Source organism: Aspergillus saccharolyticus, assembly GCF_003184585.1.
Source record: "Aspergillus saccharolyticus JOP 1030-1 unplaced genomic scaffold BP01scaffold_50, whole genome shotgun sequence".
Lineage (NCBI taxonomy): Eukaryota > Fungi > Ascomycota > Eurotiomycetes > Eurotiales > Aspergillaceae > Aspergillus > Aspergillus saccharolyticus.
The window spans coordinates 1-18,492 of NW_020290660.1; the positions used below are offsets into that span (position 1 = coordinate 1).

Here is an 18,492-nt window from a genome sequence, read left to right on the forward strand (position 1 = left end):
CTCCTCCTCCTCCTCCTCCTCCTCCTCCTCCTCCTTCTTTCCCCCCACTTCACCCGCCCGACTGTCCTTTCAATTCTTCCTAGTCTCTTCTATCTCACTTCCCAGTTTCGCCCCCTCCCCACGCGGGGTCTCTGCTCATGCGAGTTTGTTGAGGTACCCATCACGTTCCCCGCTTATCAATGGCCTCGGTTTCGCCACCAAAACCGTGGGAAAGAGCTGGTGCCACTGCTGGTATGTTCACCACACTCTACCCGTCGGGGTCTATGTGTCCTTACTCAACCTCATCATAGGATCTGTCGCAACATCTTCACCCTCCACAGCTGGTTCAGCAACGATGGTGGCCTCTTCGCCTGCCTCGGCCGCAACCACTAGCGCCGCTTCGACCACAACCTCCACAACCGCTTCCCCCGACCTACCGTCACGTCCTAACACTCTCAACGCCGTTGTGAACCGCACAGCCTCCAATTACTCGCCATATGGAGCTTCTCGATTAGGCACGAGTCCATACGGTGGCTATGGCGGCTACGGGGCCTACTCTTCTCCCTACTCTCGCTTCGGGACCATGGGCTCGATGTATGGCGGCTATGGAGGCTACGGCGGCATGTACGGCGGCATGGGAGGGATGTACGGCGGTGGCATGCCTGGCGATCCGAACGACCCGAACAGCTTGACCAACTCCTTCAGTCAAAGCACGCAGGCGACTTTCCATATGATTGAGAGCATTGTCGGAGCTTTTGGTGGGTTCGCTCAGATGCTGGAGAGTACCTATATGGCGACTCATAGCTCGTTCTTCGGTATGTTGTATCTGGGTTTGGTATGATTTCACCTATGCTAATGACTTTTTTATTTTAAAAAAGCTATGGTTTCCGTGGCGGAGCAGCTTGGAAACCTCCGCAATACTCTGGGCTCTGCTTTGGGCATTTTCACTTTGATTCGCTGGTTCAGAACATTGATCGCCAAGATCACCGGTCGTCCTCCACCGGCGGATGCTACCGCCCTTACGCCGGCTGCCTTTGCGGCTTTCATGAACGGTCGGGCCGCTGCGACGCTGCCTGATGGCTCGCCCGCCCCGCCGAAGCCCTCGAAGAAGCCCTTCTTTATGTTCCTCATCGCCGTCTTTGGTCTTCCGTATCTGATGGGCAAGCTCATCAACGCGCTCGCACGTTCACAGGAGGAACAGCGTCGCCAGATGATGATCGGCCCGAATGGCGAGCCCACGCAGCAGGCACCGCTGGACCCGTCTAAGCTCGACTTCTGCCGCGTGCTATATGATTACACTCCGGAGTCCCAGGAAAGCTCCGGCATCGACTTGGCTGTCAAGAAGGGCGATATAGTCGCTGTGCTGAGCAAGTCAGACCCGATGGGTAATGCCTCAGAATGGTGGCGATGCCGTGCCCGCGATGGTCGAGTCGGATACCTCCCTGGCCCGTACCTGGAAACAATCCAGCGTCGTCCTCAGCAGCAAGCGATTACCTCGGGCAATGAGGCCAACAGCCGCAGTAACTCGCTGCAAGCTCATTTGAATGACGAACCGGTGGGAGCGGCCGTCAAGCCCGAGCTGAAGGGCAAGATGGGCGATATCTCGCCGGAGAGCTTTCAGAAGAGCGCCTTCTACACCTGATTAGCCTGACATCATGCTTGTCGCATCATCTTTTTCATCCACCCGCCCACTTGCATAAAGCTCGGTGTGGAAGTGATGGCCAGGCCCGAAGACTCATCTGTGGTGATTATGTGATGCCATGAGTCGGGCTATTGGGCTATTGACGACACTTTTTTTTTCTAGTGCAGCTGTTTGTTGTTCTACGGACTTTTGATAGCGTTGGGTACTCGGTCCATGGATTCTACTTTTCGTGTATTGCGTGGTTGCTTTCATCATGTGTATAATTCCTATCTTAGTTGTTTTAGCGATAAGGAAGAGCCGCAGTCGCCTATGTGTGCTCTTCCGCTGTGGGTGTTCATACAGGCGCAAAGGAAGAATCAAAATGCTACTTCACGAGTCTTCATAATTCAATCAATTCTTTCAATTGGTGGTATCATATTGCAATGATGGTTTCCGATGAATAAGATAATGAGAATACACAGAGGGTGAGACAAGCTCAAAATTCACCTAAATGTGTTGTTTTATTCGGCTGGGAATGTGTTGTTCTCATAGGCAGCGAACTCTGGATTAGTATTCTTTCTTCACCAACTGAGTAAGTATTCTCCATGATCGCGTACCAGAACACCAGTGACTGGGCACTATTATCATTATCATCATCATCATTATTATTATCGCTACCGTCATAGAAAAGAAATACTACTATCTATACCTCGATTTACATTGCACCATACCCAGAAATAACAGTACTCTAAGGCCCTGGGATCAGGGTGATTTCTCCATCCGAGAATCATCCCACCATCCCTACCTGCTCACCAGTTAGATCATTCCTGGTATTCCTGACATCCCCGACCCTACACAGTAACTTTGCCTACATACAAGTATGTGGTTGGTGGAGGATGATGATGATGATGATGATGATGATGGCGGTGGTGGCGGTGGCGGAAGTAGAAGAGGGAGGGGAAGGGGAAGGGGAAGGAGAAGGGGAAGGGGAAGGGGGAAAACGGAGAGAAGAGCCTTGCACTGTACTCTGTAGTGTATGTATCCGGGGGATAGATAGATTTGCTCTGCGCAGATTCAAACTATGAGTGGTTGGTGCAGAGTACAACAGTCACTGCCCATAGGTTACCTCCCACTTAGTGATACAGTGTCTCTTCTCTTGGCATTGTTTCTCTCGCTAGCTGGCTGGCCGGGTGGCTGAGTAACTAAGTCAATTTAGTAACTACTGTACAGTTAGTTATGTAGTAGTTGGCGGGGTCAGTGACTTCCCCTCTTCCTCTCCTCCTTCTCTAACAGACTAGACAGACACTAGACTAGACACTACACTGAAGTGGACACACATAACACACACTAGACTAGAAATCCCCCCAATAGCCAAAGGACAGTTCATCTACTAAATCGTACTTTGTCCATCGGAGAAAGTAGGGAAACAGGGTACCTTTACTGATTCCCCTTTGATGAATATCCTTGTTGATATTCGATCGGCAGCGGCGGGGGCGCGATCAGATCCTTGTACTGTAACTACTTACTTACGACTATTATGGCTACTACTTAGTATCTAGGTCAAAAAACCGTTCAGTTGCCTTGAATGCGGCCCATTTACTAATGCTTCCCTGTTCAATTTGCTGGTCCCTGTCAAAGGGGGTGTGGTCCTTTAATGCAATCATATATTTGTATGTACTGTACAGACTGCTATGTGTATAGAACACGCCGGTGTACTGTGGACGACGGCACACTTGGCTCAAGCACCCGCCGCATGGAGCGGCGACAGAAAAAGTACTGTACAGCTTGCGATTCTTCGCACACATAGATAGGCCTTTCCTTCTCTTCGTGCGTGGGTGGGCCCTTGGCTAATTGGCCATTTGAAGCGACAAAAAATCCGGACTTGGTTTTCCAATGTACGTACTAGTACATACATACCCTTGTCTATAGTTAGCTTGAGACTCTGGTCCATTTGTTCGCTTGAAGGTTGGTTCTTGGGGCTTCGATTGGTTTGTCCCGTTGAAATTCTTGTCGGGTGACGTGCGCATGGGTGGACGCGAGGATTATATTAATGTTCTTGTAGGGAACTCAGTAGTCGAGAGCCGGAGTTCGTTGCGGTCGAGAACAAGCGTCTGGGAGTATCGCCTCTTGGTTGCAGGTGCTGTGTCTGATGTCTTTCTCTCTGCAAGCTGGCTACCGTCTGTGCATCTCCTTCGTTCGTCCCATAATCGTGGTGTGAACAAGTAAAATAGCTTTCGTGAGTGACATACAAGGAATTGGTATGTTGGTGTGCTGAAGGTCTCTTCTGCACCAAGCACCAATGCCTTAGCATTTTCATTGTCGATTGAAAGACCGGCGCGACGAATCTCGGACGACTGAAGTCTGCTTGGTTGATTCATGCCATTGTGACGGGTGTGCTGCCACACATCATGTTGCCCACAGCGATAGCTGTGCCAATTGTCGAGCATCTCAGAAACAGCCCATACATCTGCGTTGGGTTCAGCCGGTTCACAGATCCAGTTGGGCGCGATAACGCAGAGTCCATGCGGACAAGAGTTTGTCTGCTCATAGGTCGAGATTCTCAGGGGCCGTCGTCTCTAGCGGAGTGAGTGGTCGGTTCTCTGACAGGCTGATAAGTGCTGGGCGCAAAACCTAGCGTCATGAGACGCGAAAGCGCAAGGTCGAATCAGATAAAATCGTGTAGTAGCAGCCGGAGTGTGACTAAAGCGGCAAACCATTAGACAAACCATACCAGCTCTGACCCTCTGACCAGATGTATCCTGTCTCTTATCTTAGGTATACCAAGACCTACACTCAACCTTTCCCGATAAAGCTAAACCATAGATGCTCTATATAGTTGGAAATTTGCAAAGTAAGAAGAAAGCGCACGTGAAGCTGTAGATACGACAGCGGGGACTGATGCAGGCAGTGAAGCAGCGATGAACTGATAGTGACCACGACACCATCTGGAGCCCGAGCGATCTATGTCGCCTGGGTCCTCAGCAGAACCAAGAAATGCACAAAGAACCGGGCGAATTCCAAAGATACATAGCATACCATTCGAAGGGGTGACTGGACGGTGGCCAGCTGTCGGCCTCTAAGGCATAGGCGATTCGCAGAGGTGGCATCACTGGGACACATCGTCATGGGGAGATGTGAACTTGGACATGGATTGATCAAGAGTCCGAGACAAGGTCAAAAGTTGACCCTGGAACACGTCGAGTGCCTTCCAGTAATCATCGTTGGCGATCGGCTTGGGGGGAGCCGTGGGAAGAGCCGTGGGAGGAGCCGTCGGGGTAGGTGAGACCGGTAGAGGTGCTTGATGGTCGACTTCTGGGTCTGGAAGTGGCTCCATCTTCTCATCGTCTACATTTACTTGATTCGTTTAGCTCTGCTACCACAAAGCATCGTGGTTGTGGGAAAGTCAAACGGCATGGCAAGAGACGTAGTAGGACAGATGCATCAGGGCGGGGCAGGGGCATACTCACAGAAACGAGATGGAGTCTCGGTCATAGGCGACAGGGTCATAGCCTTTTCGTCTGGCTCCGGTGTGTAGTATTCGATGTCTGTAGGGGTCTCTGTGACGCAGCATAAGCGATGCATGCACAACACAGTCACTCAGGACCGGAAAGCTTACCTGGCTCGGGGCTTGTCGGAAGATTTTGGTGTAACTCTTGCTGCGTTTGCGGCATCACCGGTTGGGTCTCCACCGTGGGGATGATGGTATTCGGAGAGATGCCCTCACGAGCGTGATCCAGTTCCCAGTGGTTGCCATATCTTCGGACAAACCGAGAGATGCGCTTGGGTTCGACCACTTGGCCGGCCACCCGAAACGCCGTTCGCTTGCCCTCTGCAGCTCGCCTTTGTTGCTTGCGGAGCATGATATGGACTTCTTTGGCTTTGATGTTCTTACGAACATTCCAGGCAGCCAGGCGATCTTTGTATTGTTTTTCTCTAGAGACTTCCAAGTCAGGTGATGTTTGTTCTCGATCCATTGCATGATTGATGGGGGAGGGTGAAGAATGGCACAAAAAGCAAAAAGCAATAATGGGAGACCGCGCGCACAGTCCCCTCCTTTCTTGGGATCTCGATTACAGACTAAGAAAGGGGCCGGACTTCCTGCGACAGCCAGGCGGGGAAGGAATGGGATAAATGAAGAGAAGGATGGAAGGAAATGGACAGCTATACGATGCCTGAAAGTGATGATTCTCCTCCATATATCTTTTTACATCGCGAAGCTTCAAATGGTCATTGCGGTAAAGGTTCTGGATAATGTCACGATAAATAGTCCAATCCTCAGACTTTTTCGGCTTGAATGGCCTTTCCTTGGAGAAGGAGGCAGAAGGACCGGTGGGGGTGGGCGTTGTTGTGGTGGTGGTGGTGTTGGTTGCGGTGGTGGAGGTGGAAGTGGAAGTGGAAGCAGTGGAGTTGGCGGATGTCGCTGCTGTGGTTGAACTTATTTGTGTTGTTGTAGGTTTGTCTGGTTTTGGTGTGGAAGTGGTGTTGATAGTAGGCAAAGGAATAGATGAAACCGGAGGCAAAGAACCGTTCATCATGAATCGATGACTCGTTGATCTCCGCCTTTCATACTCCGGACCCAGTCTGGACTCTCCTGACATTTGATGGTCTACAGGTGAATGGTGGGAATGAAGTGAGAAGAAGTGGTAGCACGGAAACTAGTTAGTTGTGGCAATAGGGCGATGGGTGGAGTCGGTTGTGCCAGGTGGAAGAGACAGAAGATGCGATGATGATATAGTTGGGTTTGGGGGTGAGGTTAAGAGAGAGAGAGAGAGAGAAAAAGGGAGAATGCAAGAGGAAGGGAAGGAAGAGAGAAGAATTGAAGGTGTCACGGTATGATGAAGCTTTGCCCCAGTCACTGCCCGCAAGTCTTCGGAAATAGTCGTGGTGATAGTAGCTGTCACTCCCTCAACCACCCCCAGCAGGAGCATATAATCCACGAGATGATTGATTCTTCCGGCTGCTACTGGTGTATTATGAACATCCTGCAGTTCGAGGAAACGGAACCAACACCAAGGGGGGAAATAAAGCAGAAAGAAAAAAAAAAGAAAAAGAAAAAGAACAAAAGTGAAAAGAAAAAGTCCAGAACGAAAAAAAGCAGAAGGAAAAGGTTGCAAAGAATAATGGGAAAATCACCAAAAGAAAAGAAAAGTTCTAGCCTACTCCGTACGCACTCACTGACAGTGTCTGTAGTCTGTACTGTAGTCTGTAGTCTGTAGGTACCGCCCTCCCTACACCAACCGAACCACTACGAATCCACTTCATTACTTATTGGCTGCATAATGTGCATCTGGCCATACGGAGTAAGTTCATAATAGTGTTTTATTTATAAGCTCCTGATCTTCCAGTCAAGTGCTGCCAACAAACATGAGACCAGCATCTCTCCCATCAGAAATCTTCCATCCTGGCAGTGATACCTGATACGAAGCAAGATGGTGCAGATGAAGATAACTAGTAGCGACCGACCTATTCTATAACTTGAAGTGTATCCAGTATTGAGTCTCACTCAGTACACAGTCGGACTGTGTATAATCAACTACATAACTTTACACAGTAACTCCATGATGGATGGGGAAAAGAGGCACAGGGCAACCGGGGAGTGGTTCGCCGCCGGGGTAAGATCCACCCCGGGCCACTAGTACCCGCGCTAATCGAAAAGTACGAATGCTGACTGGTGAGGCTAAAGACATCCGCTTGCCTGTTTTGGCGACCTGCTGCTGAACCCATGGGAGGAAAAGCCCGCGGATGCTGGCATCCCTGCTGCCGCGCCCCAATCACGGACCCTTTCAACATGGTCCGTGTACTTTTGTCACGTTCCGGTTTCCCCTCCTACGAGGTACGGAGTAAGTTACGGAGTACTCTTCTTCCTCCTCATGTACGCTGTACGGAGTGCCTTTTGGCCTACGAAAGGTACGTGGCTACTTCCCTGTCCATGTGTCCCGGATGTATTTTTCAGCACTGCTCCGACCGTTTCACTGTGCCTATTACTTAACGGATATCTCTTACCATGTTGGTCCATTGTGCCGATGGCTGAGACTCTGAGGGTAAGGAACGAAGAACAAGGGATGCGGGACATGACCCCTCCCAAAACAAGTGACAGACAAGAATAGATCCAGACGGCGGTGATCCCTTTCAGTGAGTCCTGCGCCAATTCTGCAGGTGCATTTACTGGGGATCATAATTCCCTTGCTATAGATAAATACTTGGTAGTTGGTACTCAGTGACTACAGTATTGATACTCTTGACTTGGTCGCTCGCCCTGCTTCCCTCCGCATGCCCTTTTTGTCCGGAAACAAATCACAAAAGCAAAACCAGAAACCAAAACAAAAGCACTGTGCTTTTCGACCATTGCAGGGATGGCAAGGAAGCAGGATCCGCTCGAAGGGAGACTTTGTTACTGGATCGTCTAAGAACTGACGCCTTAGCCTCATCCTGGCCGGGTTGGCGCCAGAATCCAGCCGGCTGTCTCGAAACACCCCTTGGCCCAATCGAGGAAAAAGGGCCTGGACCGAAGCTGAGACACCGCAATGACCGTTCGTACGATTCTCAATCTTCGGATTTCCTCAAGACAACACTATCGAACAACTCAAACGGCGCACGCGTGTTCCGGAGTTATGTCAGCCGGTCAGGCATGCCATCTTCCTGCCTGGAGATTTGGAGGGAAAATAAAGCCTCTGATCGGTGTGGCAAAGTGGAATCATAACCCGATGAGGAGCTAGACTGAGGCCTGAGCTTCGAAGAGCAAAACCTTCATTCTGTTCATCATCGTTGTGGCTCAAACGCCATCCAGATGCGGAAGAGACAGACAGGTAAGTTAAGTACTGTGGATCTGCTTTCTTTCCCGCCAAGGTATGTTTTCTTTGTGATCATTCCCTACCACCCACACTCCCCCAAGTTAATTCAGCCATAATTAGCATCTGATAGTCGAACTGAGGACTGGAACAGACCAGGGAACGTTCGGCCCGTCAGGTTGGCGGCTCGGATCGGAGGTCCGCCCGTTGATTGACCCAAAAGACGGACGGGGAAGCAAAAATACACCATTTGGTACGTTCAGCTTACCGAATGGGCCCGAGCACCCTTGGTTTCTCCTCGAGGGGTGGACAATCCTCGTTCTTAGATCTTCACTACTTGCTTGTGGGCAAAAAAGTAAGTTCTTCGATCACCATCGGCGACTCAGTGATTAACCTCGCCAGGCTCTTCATGAAAAGCCTGCTTGTCTGCATTTCAGACAACAAATGAAGAGTCACCTAAATTAGGACTTTTGACACCGGATGACATCAGCCAGGCGCATGGAAGGCCCCCCGAAGAAAGCATAGACTAACGAACTAGAGACGGGTGTGGGTATATCTTCTCCGGAGAACAATGACACTTTCCCCCTCGCCACGTCCACTGACGCTGCGTGTACCCCCCCCCCCCCCCCCCCCCCCCCCAACCAATGTCTAATACGTTACCACCCAGGAAGAATAACGGCTACTAGATATCTGGCCATTCATCTTCCGAAAGCAGACTACAGTGCAGCACAAACCAGCAGTTCGCGCTATATCAGTCCCCCGACAGCATGCATCTCAGTCTGCGAGGAGTCATCTATTGTCGCGCGGCTTCTCCTTCCGTTCTTCCTTTTCGATTCAACCCCAGGGAGACTTCACCTGATGGCGAATGCGAGGTACCTAACTCTCCCGCTTGTCACTAACCAGTCGAGAGCACTCTCAGGCTTCGGCCGGAGGGCGGCCATGCCCGTCTCTCTCCTACGGTTCACCCTACTGGTATCCGAGTACGCGGAAACTCAATTCATTTGAAGGCAGTTGCGGCCGACGAGACTTCTCATCGTACTCTGTCTCTGCGTTTATTCGGGCGCGCTTACAACAGAGCGACATCTCGGCCGAAGCATCAGCACCTGGGCAACAGCCAGCCACAGCCAACGTTAGATGAGATAGAAATGAGACTGGCAAGGCGGGAGTGGGCAGCGGAGGAGGATGCCGTAGATTCTAAGCAGACACCATCTATTGGAGGATTAGTCTCTTGCTCGGCCGCAGGCAGCTCAGCTCACATGCTCGTGCGATATTTTTCTATTACACAGCAGTTTTCAGAGTCAACGCCGGCTCTATTACTGGAGGACAACTGCAGGTATGTGTGAGGTAAGGTGAATCCTGGTCACTAACCATCAAGAAGGGGCAAAGTGCGCAGGAAAGACAGGAGCAGTAGGCCAGTAGGCAAGTTTCACCTACGCACTGGTGTGCATAGTAGGTTCCTGGGCGCCTTCTCTGAGATCGTTTCCATGTGTCAGCCAGGGTTTGCATCCATTAATCGTTACGTAGTTCATTCAGCACTTATCTCACGCACTGCTGACTTTCATATATTGACCAAACAGAAAGCAGTCAAACTAATTACCCAGTTCTGACTCTTACTCAATGCACTCACTGCAGTGAGCTGAGGGTAAGAAGCCCAGAGTAAATTGATTGGACCGGATCCCTTCTTCGCTCCTCGCCTGCAAATAGATTAAAGACGGGTCCAACCAACCCTTCTCCCCCTGAGTTACAGGTAGATTTATCTCTCGTGTCAAATCTCCATCTCTAGATCTAAGTCCTGCTTGGAATTATGTTATGCTGCTGCTGCTGCTTTGACCAATAGACTGCCACCACGCCATAGTGGTGTACATACCAAGGTGACCCCTCCCTCCCCTTGTAAATTTGCACTTGGAACCGCTACCTAGTTATCCAGATTCCGATGGATTTCTTCCATCACCACAATCGGCGTGGATGCTTGTCATAGTTATGTGATATTGTGTATAGAACTGTATTCAGGTGTAGGGTGTCCACACCCTCTCTCTCCCGGGGTCCTCGACCGGGCGAAACACGTACAGTAGAACAACCCAATTCAAAACCCCCCAAAGCCACCCAGCCATGCAAACGAGAAAACAAGAATCAAGTCAAATAAGGGTTTCTGGGGGAGCCATGCTTCCAGCTCTAATTCCAAACTGACACAGGGACACCCCTAAGGCAACCAACCCTGATATTTGTGTTGGTGTTGGTGATTTCATAAGAGAGACTTTTGCATGTAACTAACTAACTACTTATGCATGTACGGATGTACTTATGCACGCGCATGTCTGTCCTGGTGGGTTATCCACCAATACTGAATACTGTTCGCGGAGGTTGAGTCTATGTGAAGGAGGAGGTAACAAGACGCTCCATATTCTGGATGTACTAGTACAGATTGATAAACCGAAAGGAAAGAAAGAGCAGGAGGGGGATACTGTAAACTCCCAATTGGACAGTAGAATCGATAGTAAGGCCCAGTAGTTCAAGTCTCCAGCTCAGCTCGGGAGGTAAGTTAGCGAGATTCAGATCCGATGAGTTACTAGTAAGTGAATAGTAGTGAGAGTGGGCTGTTGTCAGACGGAGGTTTCCTCCGTACTGCGTGACCAACCCAGAGTATTCATCCTAACTGTATACAATTCGTTCCATAGTGAAACTTGCCCATCGTGCTCAGTTCACTATGTAAGTAGGTACTGTTGTACTAATTTTATTTTATGACTCCCGCCTGGCGATTGGTTGTATAGGTAGTTAAAGCCACTGCACAGTGTTGTGGGCTGATCGCTCAACAATCTGCGCTAGTACACAATGACCAACTACGGTGCACCGGACAATACAATAATCCCAGAACATTGTGGCTTGCATGGCCCATCAATTCTTTTGTCACCTGGGTTTTCGGGTTTTCTTTGTTCTCGCAGTTATCAACATGCAGGATCGGAACAGAATAGAGCAAACAAAAATCCGACCACCAAAAAAAAAAGCAAAAAACAACAAAAAACAACAACAAGGCTCTTCTCCTGAATGGTCTACAGATGCAGGTTACGAGATGGCATGGCTACAGGTCCAACTGCAAAAATCAGGGCAAGGATCGGAAGTACTACTTCCATAAACATGCATAAGGCAGTCAGTTGATGAACACAAGGCAAAAAGAGGGTGATCTCCTATCAAATTCCACTAAGAAATAATTGTGTCAGGCAGACAGACAGACTAGAGGATGATCTCCCGCCCTTCCTCACATTGCCCATCAGTCTTTTTTCCAAGGCAGCCGGTCCATCCCCAAACGATAATCCAAGTAAGCTCCAAGTATCAGCCATGCAGTGGCCCACTGGCTATCCCTGTTCTGACTCAGGAAAACTCTTCTCCAAACCGGCTTTTGCTCCCTTCGCCGTCGTCCTTGTTTCTTACCTGGCGCCTTTCCTGTTTCCAACCCTGCGGACCTCCGTCGAAGGAGGGTCTCGCAGCCTGGCCGTTGGATCAGGACCTGATCAGGAGGACCTATAGACAGGAACAGTCCATAGAACCTGACTATTGCTCCGTAGTGTGGATCACCTGGCAACACGTAATAGGTGCCATGCCCGCTCACGGCCATTCCGACAGACTATAACGCAAGGAAGAACGAGGTCGCGCACGGAGGCAACCCGTACATTCCCATCGCCAGCAAGTGGTGGATCAGGGCTCTTTTCGCCCTGCCTAGGCAGAGCGAATTCGTGGCAGTCAATGCGAACTAGCCAGGGGTCGATGACTTGTCTTGGCTGGGCGCCTACCGCCCTCGCCTGAAATAGCATCGCTTCGGCTGGGGTTTCTGAGACTACTGCTAGCCAAGGTGCTTGGAGTACGGCCATCCCTTGTCGGCCGCAGCGTCTAGTTGCACCGTGGCCTTATTTGGTAGGCGAACTGGCGGCCTGTTCTCCCGCTGCCACAGCCGCAGACGCCATGGCAGCTGAGCTACCGGAGCCGGCGCTGGCGATATTGCTGGTATGAGCCAACAAGAACTTACAACAGGTCAAAGTGTACTTGCAAGCACGCGTCCAGGTCTCATCATTTTGGTTGAATCCGAGCTTGATGCTTGCGTCGCCAATTCGGTCTTTTTTGATCTCATAGGGCAGCTTCAGACCGGTCACCGTGGCAGTCGGTTGACCTCGCCGATTGGAAGTCGCGGGCGCCGGGGTCTTCTCTACATACTCACCCAGCTGACGTAGGCATTCCAGAAAAGCCACCATTCCATTGTCAAACCGGCGGTGAAGCCATGGCAAGTTCAGCGGCAGCTCGCCCGATGAGAACAGATCAAGCGTGGTGATTTTAGGAGGCGCCGACGGCCCTGCGTTGCCTCCCCCGATCACTGATTGAGCTGGAGACGGTCGGGATGGTTCGAGTCGGTCGATGCGAGACATCGATCCCATGGGCTTAAGTTGGTACCCCTGGAACTGAAACCCCAGTTTGCTGGCAACGGTCGCCAGCAGCAGAGCCGTTTGTCCCCAGGCCGCATTGATCTCGGGCCAGTCCACGGATGGGTTAGCCAAGCGACCGAGACGCAGCCCGTTGATGGTGCCAAAAAACCCATCGTGGCCAATGCAGAAAGCATCATTGTAGACATTCGTCCTCTGTAGCCTTTCCAACTGCCGGGAATCGTGGTCGTACTTCATGTTCAGCGCATCCCGTTCGTTCTGGAACTCGGAAAGCGTAAGAGCGAAGGCATTGCGATCTCGCCAGAACTTCTCTTCCTCCAGATCCAGCTGGCGGGCCTCGGCCTCTAGCAAGGCGATTTCCTCATCCAAGCCGGCCTTTTCTTTCTCGAGGGCGAGAAGCTCGGCGAAAGCCGCCTCCTCTGCAGCCAACGTGTCTTTGAGGGACTGCTGGGCCGCGTCAAATTCCTCCGCCGTAGGGATCTCAGCCTTCAGATCTCGCAGGAAAGAGCTGTACGCATCCCGCTCTTTCTTGGAATCCGCCAATCGCTTCTCCATCCCCTCGATCAGTAGGTCTGTACATTCCAAACAGATGGGATGATCTATGTCCGAACGGGCAGAGATGATGTCAAAAAGCCGAGCGGTACGTTCGACCTGATCTGCAAAGGAGCTTTCATCGATGTCCCCTCGACTAGGATGATTTGAGGTGTTGGCGGGTGTGCTGCCGCTGACAGCCCTGTTGTTGCCCGGGGATGAACCATCGCTGGTTCCGTTCGCCCCGGAGATCATCCCGTGAGGCGGTCCAACTTGAGATTCAGTGAGCATTACAAACGACATATTTCCACTGTCGCCTCGAGCAAGTCTCGCTGGATGGGTTTGGCTGCGAGCTGCCTGCCTGGGTGGCGGGATCGACCTTCGATTATACACGGGAGATGTGGATTGCTTGGAGACTCGGTCGTAGAGCTCCCGGCGTTCTTGCGGGAAGCTCGGTTTGGAGGACGAGTGAGCGCCATGATCTGGAACGGATCGACCGGTAGAGCCTTCGTCGGATTGTATGGTCAGTGCTGCAGTTGAGCATGAGGTGGAAGGCTATGAAGTAAATCCACCTACCGACAAGGAGGTCAAAAGCCGCGGGATTGAGCGACTCGAGAGAGCCGTCTAGTTTGAGAGGTGTGCGACAGTTTTGGCAATACATGGTTGCGAATTTGTTATTCGTAGGTTTTCATGCATTCTGGTTTGAGAGACGTGGGAGAGTGAATGGGAAGGGAAGATGGGGGTAGATTCGATGTGCTGGAACTTTGATTGAACTGTAAGCGAAGAGACAGCGAGACGTCGTCATGCGGCCACCCGGCGGTGGTCAATTGCGGGTGCGCGCGCCGCGTGTGTTTTCTTTTTGGCGTCTCGGCTCTCCTTGAAAAGGTTGGAGAACCTTCAGTTTGAGAGTATCACATCGCAGGTCGTGCTTTCAACTTCAAACGCATTGCGCTGGAAGCCAGGTCGGCGGCCGCAGTTTCTCGATCTCTGAAATAGTCCTCTGGCCCTATTCTACACCCTTGAATTGCTGCGAACTCATCCTTATCATTGAATGAATCCTCATGAACCTCACTTTACGAGCCGAATCGTCCATCAATGTAGGCCAGACTCCCTTCCTCCCCTCCCCTTTCACATATCCCGCTTCGTACGATGCGTGAGAAACACAAGCTGACATTATTTCAAATTGTGTTACTCTACAGCCTGATAGTGCGAACGCAAGTCCCACGTCCATCTTACAGTTCAGTGTTTCCATATTGCAAAATCAACAAAATCGAAAGTCCTCATCCCTACGTAACACTATCTGCTCCCCCGAATACTGCGCACAGTCTACACATCCAGGAACATGGAGCGACCTACCAAGCGAGCTCGGTTCGCCTTGCCAGTAGAGCCCGATGAAGACGGCGGGGACGACATTGATATCCACGAAGCGCGGGCCCAGAACGACCAACGTCTCAAGTCGATCTTCGAGGGAATCTTCGAAAAATACGGCAAGGATTTCACAGACGTTGGCGATGAGATTGATCTTCAGACGGGCAAAATCATCGTGAACAATGGCCACATCCAAGAACTAGAGGAGGAAGGGGAAGAGGATCCCGAAGCAGCCACCACTTCGGGCTGGCGACAATTTGAGCGAGAGCGTTCTATTGCTTCGGACGGAAAGGTTGATCAGCACTCGTCTACCGCGTTGTCTATTGAGGAGACTAGCAGTGATTTGGCTGGGGCTGCGGGAATGGACGGTAATCGGAACAGTGATTCACGAACTCACTCTCCCGCGTTGTCGATCCCGGAGCCGCAGTCCGGACCGGCGTTCCTGCACCATCATCACCAGACAGCTTGGGAAGAAGAGGCCTCGGATGCACCCAATGAGGTCGATGACGATGAAGCAAGTGTGGACTCTTTGCTGGATAACACGCTGCGCATCGAAAGCATTCTCCCAGAGCAACGCGCCGGCGCCGAGACCGATACGACCACTGGCCGGCTTGGGATGGGAAAAGCAAAACCTGCGGCTGAAGCGCCCGCCCAATCCCACGGCCAGAGACGCAGCCAAGTGGCGGAGGAGCTATGGCGGGTGCCCGAAATCGACGCGAGCTTCTCCACGCCGACATGGAATAGGTCACGACCTACCCCAGCGGCGTCCACGGTGAATCGCGTTCGCTCGCAGTCTCCACCGGGAGCTGGCTCCCTCTGGTCCGTACCTGCAACGTCGCGACGAGGCCCTCGTAGGGATCACCACGCAAGGATCACGAAAAGCAGACCGCAGCAGAGAACCACCCAGTCGAGCCCCGTCGTCTGCGACTGGTCCTTTGCAGAAACTCCCGATGGAGATGAGTCTGACGACCCATTGCAGGAGAACTACGAGCCGTCCCCAACACCCAAACGGAGCATCCATGTCCGCAGGCAGACGGCCGTGGAAGCTCAATCATCGCATCCTTTGAACTATCAATGCGCGGATTGCAAACAGGTTTTCGTACGGGGCGGGTACATCACCCATCTCAAGGCAATTGCCTCTAGACCGTTTGACGGCCAGCACGATCGGTCGGAAGTTGCTCGCCGACTTGAGGATTTGACAAACGAACCCGCGTCAAAGTCGCCGGCCAAAACAACAGCATCAGCCACATCAAGCATTCTTATTGGTTCTGTAAAGAGGACAGCTCAGTCGCGCGCAAATGATCTACGGGATAACGACGCTACTCCTACGAAGAAACGTGCTCGAAATGTCATCCAGCCGGACGAAGCGAGATTAATCATCACAATGAGACAAGTACAGGGGAAGAAATGGAGTGAAATCCTCGACTGCCTTCCACACACGAAACTAACATCGCTGATCCAATGGAATTGCAAACATTGGAGTGATCGTCGGGCGAATCCACCCTTATTGTCTAAGCCGTGGTCCAAAGCCGAGCGAGCGATCCTAAGCAAGTTTGTAGAGCAAGAAGGCCTAAGCTGGACCACAATCCGCGAAAAACTACCTGGCCGGCCTCACGCTGGGATTGAGTTCGAGCTGTTACAGCTCTGGGCTGGCAAGGATGCATTGTGACAGTGTCCAGCAGCCAGAATGACTGGACGGAAAGCTCAATCGGTTCCGACGAATCGAATCACAGATGAACGGCAACTGAGTCAGGGCGCCGATTCTGACATGCAGTCCGTCAGCGGGTCCGATCGGCCACAGCATGTTAACTTCCAGATCCCGGCATTCGTGTCCGGACCCACTAGGTCCAGCCGAAGCGAGGGATTGTGTTTGATATCATCGCCCTGCCAGATGAAACCGAGTAGATATGCTGCCTTTTTGAGCGGTAATGAAACAAGTCATATACCTTGTCCGCTTGCAGCAGCAATAATACCATTAGTGGGATTAGCTTGTCTGAGCCGTGCCCCTTCTCCAGGGATCATGCTTTCCAAGGCTCTTGCCGTACCTGTGTCCTTCAATCTGGCCCCGAACATTCTGCGCGAGACAGCATGGGTTGGACATATCAAGCCTCCTGCTCGTCCGTGGCGTTCAGCACGTCTTCGAGCCTGGTGTCAACCGCGCCACCAACATCCCCTGCTTTTGCCCAGAATCGCGAGAGATGCCTTGACCCGGAGTCGGAAAGGACCGTCACGATTCTATGCCCTGGGCCAAGCTTCATCGCTGTCTTGACTGCGGCAAAGCCTGTAGTGTATTGATTTAGCCACAATGTGATGAACGTGACACTTGGAGGATTGCTTACAATTGACCGCACTGCTGCTACCAAGGAATAACCCGTCCTTCTCCACCAGCCATCTAGCCATTGCTAAAGCCTGCGCATCCGTCACTCGGACAGCGTCGTTGACCAATTCTTTGCCCGCTTCGAAATTAGCCGTCACTCGGTTGATACCAATGCCTTCGACAATAGTGTCCACCTGCCGACGTCGTCTAGTGCCTTCTCTTTCCTTCACATCAAACATGACCCCATAACGGACTCTGTTGTACAGCCCACTGCCTTGAGGATCGGCTAGGACCACGCTGAGGTTGGGGATTCGCGGCTTCAGGAAAAGCGCTACGCCAGAGATCGTGCCGCCAGTTCCAGCACCTGCAATGAAGGCGTCCAGCTGGCCATTACACTGAGCATAGATCTCAGGCCCTGTGCCATTGAAGTGGGCTCGCCAATTGGCCTCATTTTCGAACTGATCCGCGAAGAACCCTCTGCCGCTGGTGGTGGAGGATGCAGTTTGTTCCTGCGCAAGGAAGCGTGCGCGGTTGACAAAATTGTCTTTCTCGACGATGGGTGCGGGTGGGACGCGATCCACTATGGCACCCAGCTTCAATAGAAGGTTAGACTTCTCGATAGCCTGGTCGGACGGCATGCAGCTAGGGATGTGTCAGCACAATTGAGCTTGTGGGTGGACTCAATACATACATATGGGCCAGGTAGCCCTTCGCTCGGGCCAAGGAGGCTAAAGAGATTCCTGTAGAACCGGATGTGCCTTCGTAGATGGTGTCTCCTGAATAAGGTCTCAGATAACCGTGCTCTTCGGCCTGTGAGATGTGAGAGATTTGCCTCGATACGTCATGAAGAGCATCAAGCATACGATTTCGATCATGCTCAGCGCAACCCGGTCTTTAGAGCTCTGCCCAGCTCCATTCAAGAACTAGAAGAATGAATGAGCCCATTGATACGTCCTTCAATTTGTAGTCAAGGGTGTAGAATCGCCATGGAGGAACAATGACGTACCTCGGCCTTGCCCAAGATCTCACAACCAGTCGCGTCGGATAAGGACTTGATGCGGAACAAAGGAGTATTTCCGATGCAGCCCTCAATACCTTCTACAATGGCTGGTGGACCAGGTCTTGCGATGAGAGTATCGGCGGAGACATCAGCGGAGTCTGTCGCGGGTTGGGATTGACGGCGAGCAGCTAAATATTCCTGAATGCGGTGTTCCAGCTCAGGATACACCACGTCTTTAAGACCAATGGTCAAGAGAACACCTGCGACAAAAGCAGTGCCAATGTAGAGGCGGGAATGATCATCCATGACTGCATACAGTACTAGAGTTGATCATTGAATGGGGTTGTGGTGATGGGACTGAGTAGCAGCAGTTGATGAGCGGCGGGCGGAAGAAAAGCTTGGACCAGCCGCGCGACACCCGCCTCCAAGTCTCGTGCTCTCATCCTTCCTTCTCCTCCTCC

General features: G+C 51.7%; 6 protein-coding genes across 6 annotated transcripts; 3 read left to right on the forward strand and 3 right to left on the reverse strand.

Annotated features, from left to right (window-relative positions):
* The first annotated feature begins 64 nt into the window (after positions 1-64).
* On the forward strand, positions 65-2,016 carry pex13 (peroxin PEX13). Its single transcript, XM_025575951.1, has 3 exons — positions 65-231; positions 291-794; positions 858-2,016. Exons 1-3 carry the CDS (start codon positions 180-182, stop codon positions 1,619-1,621), a joined length of 1,320 nt encoding a protein of 439 aa, XP_025427166.1. The 5' UTR covers positions 65-179; the 3' UTR covers positions 1,622-2,016.
* Positions 2,017-4,721: 2,705 nt separating this feature from the next.
* On the reverse strand, positions 4,722-5,979 carry BP01DRAFT_278725 (Clr5 domain-containing protein; the record flags this gene model as incomplete). The annotated part of the gene is made up of 4 exons (XM_025571425.1): positions 4,722-4,945; positions 5,068-5,157; positions 5,217-5,533; positions 5,768-5,979. Coding segments are annotated over 4 exons (843 nt in total), but the record flags the coding sequence as incomplete, so codon positions are not given.
* Positions 5,980-6,242: 263 nt separating this feature from the next.
* Positions 6,243-6,879, forward strand: BP01DRAFT_181996 (uncharacterized protein). The gene has a single exon (XM_025570873.1). It carries the CDS (start codon positions 6,433-6,435, stop codon positions 6,814-6,816), a length of 384 nt encoding a protein of 127 aa, XP_025427168.1. The 5' UTR covers positions 6,243-6,432; the 3' UTR covers positions 6,817-6,879.
* Positions 6,880-12,287: 5,408 nt separating this feature from the next.
* BP01DRAFT_386607 (beclin 1) lies at positions 12,288-14,007 on the reverse strand (the record flags this gene model as incomplete). Its single annotated transcript, XM_025577681.1, has 2 exons — positions 12,288-13,852; positions 13,923-14,007. The coding sequence occupies 2 exons, from the start codon at positions 14,005-14,007 to the stop codon at positions 12,288-12,290; spliced, it is 1,650 nt and encodes a 549-aa protein (XP_025427169.1).
* A 478-nt stretch (positions 14,008-14,485) lies between these two features.
* Positions 14,486-16,599, forward strand: BP01DRAFT_182142 (Myb-like DNA-binding domain protein). Its single transcript, XM_025570876.1, has one exon. It carries the CDS (start codon positions 14,689-14,691, stop codon positions 16,381-16,383), a length of 1,695 nt encoding a protein of 564 aa, XP_025427170.1. The 5' UTR covers positions 14,486-14,688; the 3' UTR covers positions 16,384-16,599.
* Positions 16,600-16,816: 217 nt separating this feature from the next.
* On the reverse strand, positions 16,817-18,379 carry BP01DRAFT_418864 (putative cysteine synthase; the record flags this gene model as incomplete). Its single annotated transcript, XM_025579362.1, has 5 exons — positions 18,038-18,379; positions 17,895-17,954; positions 17,723-17,841; positions 17,054-17,673; positions 16,817-16,995 (listed from the first exon to the last, which is right to left on the reverse strand). The coding sequence occupies exons 1-5, from the start codon at positions 18,335-18,337 to the stop codon at positions 16,817-16,819; spliced, it is 1,278 nt and encodes a 425-aa protein (XP_025427171.1). The 5' UTR covers positions 18,338-18,379.
* Between the last annotated feature and the right edge of the window lie 113 nt (positions 18,380-18,492).